A 9,571-nucleotide genomic window follows, 5' to 3' on the forward strand; every position below is an offset into this window, starting at 1 on the left:
GAGGTATGAAATAACTCTCACAGCAGAAGGTAACATTAGAAAGGATGTACACTGAAGATGGAAAGAGGACACAATCAAACCATGTGAAACCACACACAAAAAAATAAGACTGACAGCTCCTGGTTTTTTGTCTACCAAAATAGCGTTCACTAAGACTGAAAGGAGTATATTCAAAGCAGATAAAAAACTTTGTTAGACAAAGTCTACTTAAAAGATTAAACTCTCCTCCATAGGATATTATCATTCTAAACAACTTAGAAAAACTGAGTATGTATATCACATTGTAACCTTCTAGTGCCAATTCACTCTGCAATGTGACACCTTTCTTACCACTGTGGGACTCTCTTTTTGAAAGTCAGCAATGACTGATTTTTTGCAGCTCAAGAAAGGTAAATTTGGGTCCCTTCATTAGTGTAAATTGACCCGGTGACTTTCTGAATCTGGCTGTAAAACTGTACTGCCGAAGTCCAGTGGCAGAAGAGTTCCCTCTGGACGCTAGTGAAACGAAAGACTCCTGATCCACTAGCCTGCAGGTTTTTTATTTGTGCCATGGAGGGACTTAAAACTGTCAAAAGGTATTTTTCTAACCCAAGATATCTTTTTCTGTTAAAGATGCAGTAATTATAATAATAGCAGTTGTATTCTTCATTATTTGAGAAAATTAAATATATCTAATCGTACCTTTATGATCCTAAACACTGACAATAATAATTGAAAGGCAATTTAATTGTTCTTTTTTTATTCAAACACTATCTCTCATTAGCAGGAATACATGAATGGGAAAAAAATTCTTTCTATAAAATCCCCCTTCTTACTGGAAATAAATTCATCCTAATCTGAAAAGAAAAAAAGATGTATTGTAAACACCAAGGAATTGAAAAATAAGGTTGAAACTGGCCCACAAATAAACTTCCTTCATGTATCTGAGAGCTGCTTTATCATAATCATTAGGTATCCCATGTGAAATGTGAAAAAGTGACCCACAGTTCTCAGCAGGCACATAATGAAAAGGGATAGGTAAAAGAGATACTCTGATCATTGAGGTACTTGCTTTCTGCTGATGGTGTTCCCTGTTGCAAAACCAATATTGAACAGGACAAGGGACATACTTGTCTCTTGGGACAAGTATTAAAACCTAAAGTAGAAATATTACATTACAGACATCAGAAAAGGTCATCCACTTCTACTAGTTCAACACCTTCAGTAACATTCTGGATTTGATCCAAGGTTGTATGTTTGACTGGGCTTTTTAAGGATGTATAGAAAAACTTGCATTAAGACAGGGGTATTGGGCAGCTTTTTGTTGGGGGTAACAGTTTCTTTATCAAAATACAAACAGTATTTCTTAAACAAGAACTACAGCAGCAGGGTATTCGACAGTTACTTGATTCAATAACCCTTCTCATCAGCTCTGGTTCAAGCACTGAATCTGCAGTCAAGACTGCCCTTGCTGACCTTCATGTTAGAGGTAATCTAGGGGACTTGACATACATGCAAGGATCTTTCTTTTAAGTTGCATTTTTAATGATTGGTAGGTTCACAGCATTTATAGAACACAAAACACGTTTTGTTGTGTTGTTGTTTTTTTTTTCTTATCCTAAAAGAAGAATTTGAAAGGCCTTAAAAATATTACTTTGGAATCTTAATGTGTTCTGAAAATACAAATATGTTTAATTTGCACTCAGTTGTAGCAAATTTAATTTCTCAAACTGGTTAAGTGGCAAGTAATTTGTGAGGTTTGTAAACACTCTTCAGATAATTGCTTGATCTTATCTTTGCTTAAACCTATCCTCTTCTGAAGTGCTTCTTATCCCGTATCTGATGTGTATAGTGTAAGTTTAAATGAGCTCCTTTAACAGGTAAACTCTGTAAGCTCAGACATACCACTGTTGTCCACAAAGCGTAGAGTAAGAAGTATTTAGCATGCTACAATCCTGTCTGATTATCATATATTCATTCTGAATCCCCAATTATACTTTTCACGTCAAAAGCTTTACAGCTTTACCACTTCAAGCAATATTTTACATCTGTCAAGTATGATTTATGCCATGACTTAAACTGCAAAATGGAATCCTCAAAGGAAGAGCTGTCACTTTCCCCACAAATAACTTTATTAAAATAAGAATTCAGGAGTATATTACCTTCAACTACAGTACAGATCATGTTGCTATATGATTTGTGAAAATGAAGTTGTGAGATACTGAGGAATACACTATACTGCTACTTTTATATCAGAGTATAATTTTTTTGAATTAAACAGACGTTAACACCTAATGGGCAAGACTTTAAAAAAAAATCTGTTTCAAAATAATAGTTCTTGTGATTTGTCTGTATTTATCTATTGTACTTGTTTAAAAGGGATAGTTACATTAAAAAAGAAATTTACTGAGTCTTTAATCCCATGAATACATCCAGTGACTTTTGTGGAGCTTCTTACATGTTGAGCACTTATAAATTTGGACCCTTAGTTTTGGCATCCATCTGTTCCCAATTTTCTCAGTAGCAATTAATTCTTTTGATAACTATGTAATCACCTCCTTTGGCACTACTTTTAACAGGACAGAAGACTAGAACTTTGCCTGGATTGTGAAAATACCCGAGTGAGGAGAAATTAAAACCAAATGTAGGCTATTGTAACAATCTTACTCTGATACAAATTCTGCAAGATGAGCTAGTAAGGCTTTTAGCTGCATACGTTAAAAAACTTCTGTGAAGATAGGGCACCCAAGTGCTTAGGACAGCGCCTGCTGAGTGTGCAAGTAATGCTGGCATGCCACCTCTATGCCATCTAAACAATTAGACAAAGCTACCGCAAGTATTCTTTCCTTCTCCTCTGCACCCACTCCACACTGCACAGTGAAAAGGGAAACATGGCCAGTCTAGGTAACACGTTTACAAACCCGTGATACATCGAATTTGCGTCCTCCCTTGACCACTCTATCTGCTGTCAGCTTTGTTTAAGGCAGTGTAAATTCAAGCACCTGCCCTTTTCTGAAAAATACGTCTGCTACGAAAGTTTTCCCACCCTTCTGTCCCCCTTTAAGCGTGTGATCTGGCCTAAAGATTAAAACAGTGAACAGCAGCATTCAGTCTTGCATCAAGATGTTTAAAACTCTAAATCTTACACTGTCATCTAGAACAGTGGGTTATAGCCAAGTAGAGAATGTCAGAATCACAATTCCCAATACATATGCAATACATATTGCAAGAATACCCTTTTAAGTTGAACTTTAAAGTTGTGACTTTTTAAAAGTATGTGAGGTGGTATTTAGAATTAAAAAGAAAAAGCATCAGTTGTAGAGTGATTCTCTTTCTGATATATGCATTGCTGGACATCTGATGACAAATCAGCTTTATAAGTGAGGGGATATATGACCCCACTGATGTTTGTTTTATTTTGAAATATTAAAATATTTTTTAATATAATCAGTGGCTTATGTAGAGTAAATTTTAATGTGATGTGGAGTTAACGGGCTGGGCATTTATTCAGGACTGTGTAATACGGTATTCAGAAACTCCAGTCAGTGGAACCTCAAGCGATTCACACTTTTCATGAGCTGTCTTCCTCCTCCGTATACTTAGTATTATGTTAAATATTATACAACGGGTGGCTATGAAATACGTAGAATCAAACTTTCAAGCAATAGGTAGTTCATTGGAATAATTTGGGTTACACAAAGAAAGTTCCATTTCTAATTGTGCTGTGATGGACCCCTTAAAACATTCTTATATTCACTCAATGCACACAGCACAAAATAAGCCACTAACCCAGCACTAAACTCTTAGATTTGTAGCAAATTCTTTGAATTCATTTTGCTTTAAATCCTGGAGGAAGTCCTTGTTAGCTGTCCCCATTCAGTATATTGTTACAATATAGAGAGTATGTTATACTTTTTAAATTGCAAAAACAAATTTGCAAATTTAAAAAATGTGAAGAAGTTGAAAAGTGAGGTATATCTATGCACTGATTTACAATAACCATACGGTATGTTTACTGATGTTCATTACATCTGTCATATAGGTAGTTTCCGTTATATGTTACCACAAAAACTTCAGATCTTTTAATCATTTTGTAAAGAAATCAAACATTATGTGGAATGAAACAAAAAAGCCTGTATATATAAATTGAGCTGTCAGACATTTACACATTTGAGTGTCAGACTATTTTGCTGTTTTTTGCCTGTAATCAGTGAATTAGTATTTTAAATTATATTTACAATCTGAAATAATTCAACTGTATTTGTTTAAATTTAGCAGTTCATATAGTGCACACGGTAAGTCCTGTTCACATTCCAACCAGTAAAATTTTGAGGGATTCAACCCAAATTTGTCTAGAACTGTTGTCTGTAGCTTTTGAAATCCCTTAACCTTTAAACACATGGTCTAGTAATTTAAAGAAACCATCCACAGAAATGAAATTACAGAGAAACCTTATGTATGTTTGTTTACACTGAATAATCCCCAACTCCCGTACATAATACACTTCAAAATCCAAAACTATTTGGAAGACGTAGCAGTTTTTATAGATATTTTTACTTCAGTTTGCCTCAAATAGATTATGGTGTGTTGCATAATGCCAGAATTCAGCATTTTAGGAAAATATATATTTACGGTAATTGACAGATAAGCAGCACTTTAGCTAAGCACTTTCCCTCCCTCATCATGTCTTGGGAGGCAGAAGTACTCTAAAACAACCAGATGTCAGAACAGTGCTCCAGGCTGGTGGCTGTGAAAGTTAGCAGTGACATTCTCCTATTATTTTTAACACACGCCAAATTAACACAAACACAGGCTAGATGTGCAAAACACACATGGTGTCAGGTCTCCTGAGAAACCTATGTTGAAAGCACAGCTACAACAGCAAATCTTGACCAAAATCTGCTCCAGACCAACAAACTAGATCTAAGAATAAAGGACTCTACTGAGAATGTGCTAAGAAGAATATGCTTAAATACTGGTAGCGTGGGTAGAATGGTTGGCCCGAGTCCTATCTGAATTATACCAGCCTGAGCTAAAAATAATATTATTTAAGTCTCTCCAAGATAACAACAGACTTTTTGAGAAGAGGGTTTAACTCCGTGACTTCAAAATGCAAGAGTATCCATTGCATGTGATACTAAAATTGATGCAAACAGCACGCTGGCATTTCTCCAGAAGTAATTTAAGCTCAGCATTTGAATATGAATTTCCTTTTCCTTCTCCCAGGAGTGTACACAGCAAGAGACATAATAAGGTATACCACTTATCCATTACTTGGATTTGTTTGAAAGATGGATGTTTCTGTAAATAATCCCGTGTAACTAGCAGAAAAAAAACAACAAAAAAACCAACCCAAACCTCTACATATAACTATTATGTTTCATAATTAGTTTTCATGCATATGCATTTTTAATCTGCAAGTACAGTCATATATTCATCCTAGGCTCTTAACAGGAAAAAGCATCAGTGTAGCAAATTTAGCCATTCTTCTCATACTGAGTCTTCACTGATTAGTAGGGAAACTCTTCATAGTTTAGCCACTCCAAAATTTTTACTCTGACATTATTTAGGACAACTTCTGTGGTTCAGTTGCAGGTACTCCAACATCACAATATCTCATCTCTCTTTTCAGAGACTTGATCCTTTCTTTATAAGCTAATGCTTTCTTGATAAGAGGCCAATTTTTCCTACTTAACTTTGTTGTACTTTTCCCAGCAGAACACTGAATTTAAATCAAGGTTCGCTTCCAACTGTGTGAGGTGGGCAGAGTTAAGCCCTGTGAAACTCATCCACCACTCCTATGCCCTGTGAGATGAAAGAGTTCATAAAAATTAACATTCACAGTATGTCCCCTCTATGTTTGTGTTTATCTGGTCATTGTAGGGCTCTTTACTTCAGGAGATCTATAAACTGAGAGAATAACTTCTGTTCAGCAGTTGCAAACACAGTGCTACAGTCAGCGTACTTCAGACACCCACTACTTTCAGAGCACATTCCCTTACTGGTATACTAAGTGTGCTTCACTGGACTTTCAAGGAATTTACAACACTACTGCAACAAAGGATCTGAGCAGCAAATCAAACACACTTTTACCAATCAACTGGTAACCAAACACACAAAAAGTCTTGAAAACAAAACCAGGGTTTACCGTCTTTGTGATAATAGGTGACTTCCACTTTCCTCTCCTCTGACCCCAGGAGTGCTTGAGCAATTTGGGCAATATGATGTCTTTTGGTCTCTGGCCCATGAAGAAAATCACAGGTGCAAGGTTTCTGCATGACATCTGGCCTGGAGAACCCGGTCATCTCACAGAACGCATCATTGCAGTAGATGATAGCACAATTCTGCACTCTAGCATTAGCAATGATGAATTTTTTATCTGCAATAAAAGTGATGCATTTTTTAGTGCTCTTTCAACATTTCATAAAGTGTCAATTGCATGGATGGATGCTAAACAACCCTTCTTTTCACTGGGATGCCTAAAATGCAGAGATTTTCAGTCAAGTAATGCAGCTAGTTTGGTAGATAGCTTTTAAATAAACTTCAACCAATTTAAATACATCAAAGATTAAGACAGTTGTCTTTTAAGGAAATAAACCCAATTTATGCAAGTCTTTTGCAAAACTCTTTTGTCTAAAAAGGACAAAATTTTGTCTTCTTTAGCTTCACTGAAACCCAGGTGATGATGAGTGCCATCCTGCCAGCCATAACTCCAGGAAAGTCCTTGAAAAGTTAGTAGCTTCTTCTGGAGGGGACATGGGGCCTCAGGAAGGGGGCTTTATTCAGGTGAAGGGCTTCCTCAGATAAAATCCAACAAGCTCAATCTACTACACAGGGATTTTCACTGAGGTGAATGGCAGCAACTTTGTAGTCAGTATTTTAACAAAACTATCTAGAAAGATCATAGTATTTTTTTCCTCTGTGATTGCTTTAGAAGTTACATTTATAAAAGAAAATATTCCTTAGTTAAAAAAAAGGAGCATGACGAGTGCATGAAAACCAAAGATTGTGATGTTGGAAACATTTTGTACAGTCTGCTCAAGTTCTGTGCCTCTGTACATCACCCTTTCCCAAACCCTCACCTGACAGAAAGGTTGAAAAGTTTTCAACCATTATTTCATTTCTTTCTGTTTACCACTATAACACGCTGCTCTCATTGTAATTATAAATGTGCAGCTTTGGTACATTTATTGTTAATAGCATGAATTTCTGCTTACTTAATGACATTAGGAGGTCCCTTGCTTCATAGAAGTGTTTTTATGTGATGCCGAGTTAGCAGTACGAGTTTTCAATATTTTAAAGATATTCTGTCTTTGAATACAATGAAATACTTGGAGGGAAAAAGAGATTTCACTCACACTTTTTCTACTGTCTTTTCATCATGCTGAACTTTCACTATCACTTGCCTATTTAATAGATAGTGCTTTATTCACTTCAAAATATACACACTTCACTGCAAGAAAACTTTGAGTAGCAACACTGACAGCATTTAGAGAAACTGGAACTACAAGCATGCTCTTTTTCTTTTTTTCCAAGTAATATAAATATTAAATCAGTATAAAGAAGTATATAGACTGGAATTAGCTGCAACGGTTTGCACCAGACTGATACTAAAATTATGCTAAATATTTAAATAAATGTACATATATCAAAACTACTGTTTCTAAATGAAATTCATGTTAAGCATCAAGTGTTCCTTCTTATTGGTAACAGTGAACTAGAGTTCTGGCCAGGAAAAACACTTCAGCTTCAGCCTTCTTGACAGGGAGCAAACTGCTGCATTGGAAAAGATCTCACAGGCTCTGAGGATGCATTTGCACTGGTCTGATAGATATTCTATGATTCCATAAACAAAGTGGAAATATTTGACAGCTATATTAAAATACTAAAATGCAGTCATGACAACAAGGTAAGAGAGTATTTTCTCTTTAATAATTCCTCTGCATATTATCTGTTTCCTCTAAATCAAAGTCTGTTATGCTTTATTTTGAAAAGACAATTATAATTGGTAACAATCATAACGATAATAAATCTAGCTTTTTTTTATAGACATTGCACAGGCAGCACTCTACTTTTATAGCCGTCTCACTGGTTCAGAAGAAGGCAAAGAAATATAACTTCTATAGCTATACAATATGGATACAGTCAAGATCCTTGAATTACTGGGGGGAGTGGGGGGAGGTTAAAAAAAAAAGGAAAAGCCCAATAATTCAAGTCGGTAATCTGTATTTTAGATCAAGCCCAATGTTACAACTGCCAGAGATCCCCTCTTTACCTCTGGGGTTTTCTTTCCAAGCTACAAACTTAAAATAGTCGGGAGCTGCTGTCCATTTAGTCACAAGCAGAATCAAACTACTGTAGCAAAATAGAAAGAGAGAACTTACTTTGCCCTTCAAATTTTCGTATGATTGTACCCAAAAATGTATTTTGTGGTGCCACATGACCTCTGCGAACAGGCATGTTTGTACAGGTCTTCGGTTTTCTGTGCACAATGACTTCTCCAAGGATCTCCTACACGGCTCCAGCCCAGAGCACCGAGCCGGCTACCCTTTGTGACAAATCATCGTCCTCTGAAGCTCGGAAATCTCTTCCCATTAGCACCACTTCTAGATACACGCTTTTCCTATCGGAGTCAGATCCATCCCCCAGTTTCTTTTTTTCTTTCTTTCTTTTTCTTTTCCTTCCTTGCTTTCTTTTCTATTTTTTCCTGGAGGAGTCGGACGCTATTGTCTGGGGCGGGTAGGGGTGGGGTAAGCAGGAGGAGGTGGGGGGTTGGATTACAAGAGTAATCGATCTCTAGCACCAAACATCGCCAATTTTCCAAAGCAAATGGCCGTGACCCGGCAGTTTCCGACGCTGTAGCGATGGTTAGAGGGCTGGAAGACTAATGTTGCTCCGCTGCCAGAGGGAGTGACGTCCCCCCCCTCCGGGCTCCACCACGGCGCTCAGCAGCTCGGATTACTCAAGCATGGCTTAGCAAGAGCCAGCCAATAAATCTCTTCAAAACTCAGCGACAAACAGCGGCATCAGGAATGAGCTACACGCCGGCAGCACCGCGACATGCCACATCCCCCACGGCTGCGGTTGCAGGGGGGGCAGCGGGGACCAAGGGTGCTAGTGGCCGGGGGGCCCCGCCACCTTCGGCTGCTCCAGCTTCTCCGTCGTCGTCCCGGGACTACCAGCGCCTTCGTGGCCCCTGAGAGTGGCCCGCCGGAAAGCCCCAGGCGCTGCCAGGGCCGAAGGAGGGAGGGATGTGGGACAAGAGAGAGCGTTGTACACGCCCCGTCGGGGGGGGGGGGGGGGGGGGGGGAGGCGCGAGTGGGGGTCGATTTTGAGCAACGGCTGGGGGGGGGAAGGGACCACCGGAGCCCTCGGCTTCTTTCCCCGCCCCGATGGAAGGGATCGCCCCCTCCTCCGGCAGCGTGACCCAGACGAGGACTTCCCCTCGCTCCACGCACCCCTCCTGCCGAGGAAGAGGGTTTTCCCCGGCGGCAAGCGCCGCTCCCCGCGTGCCGAGCAGGTGCGAGCCTCCTCTCAGGGGCCGACAGGGCGGTGCGGACGGCTCGCCGGGCTCCCGCGGGTGCGGAGGGGG

At 39.0% G+C, this 9,571-nt stretch overlaps 1 protein-coding gene across 4 annotated transcripts in view; it reads right to left on the reverse strand.

The window, feature by feature from the left end:
- The window catches only part of KCNH7 (potassium voltage-gated channel subfamily H member 7), a 240,337-nt gene extending 231,269 nt beyond the window's left edge, over positions 1 to 9,068 (reverse strand). For all 4 annotated transcript variants that reach the window (XM_057423744.1, XM_057423743.1, XM_057423742.1 and 1 more), the window contains exons 1-2: positions 8,364 to 9,068; positions 6,128 to 6,358 (exon numbers count right to left, since the gene is read on the reverse strand). In XM_057423744.1, coding sequence (XP_057279727.1) covers positions 6,128 to 6,358; positions 8,364 to 8,439 — 307 coding nt within the window. In that variant the 5' untranslated portion in view covers positions 8,440 to 9,068. The remainder of the gene's footprint in view (positions 1 to 6,127; positions 6,359 to 8,363) is intronic.
- Positions 9,069 to 9,571: the final 503 nt, after the last annotated feature.

This window comes from Pezoporus wallicus, unplaced genomic scaffold (genome assembly GCF_028554395.1).
Source record: "Pezoporus wallicus isolate ANWC-B61680 ecotype Strahan unplaced genomic scaffold, APGP_CSIRO_Pwel_v1 contig_1181, whole genome shotgun sequence".
NCBI classification, from domain to species: Eukaryota; Metazoa; Chordata; class Aves; order Psittaciformes; family Psittacidae; genus Pezoporus; species Pezoporus wallicus.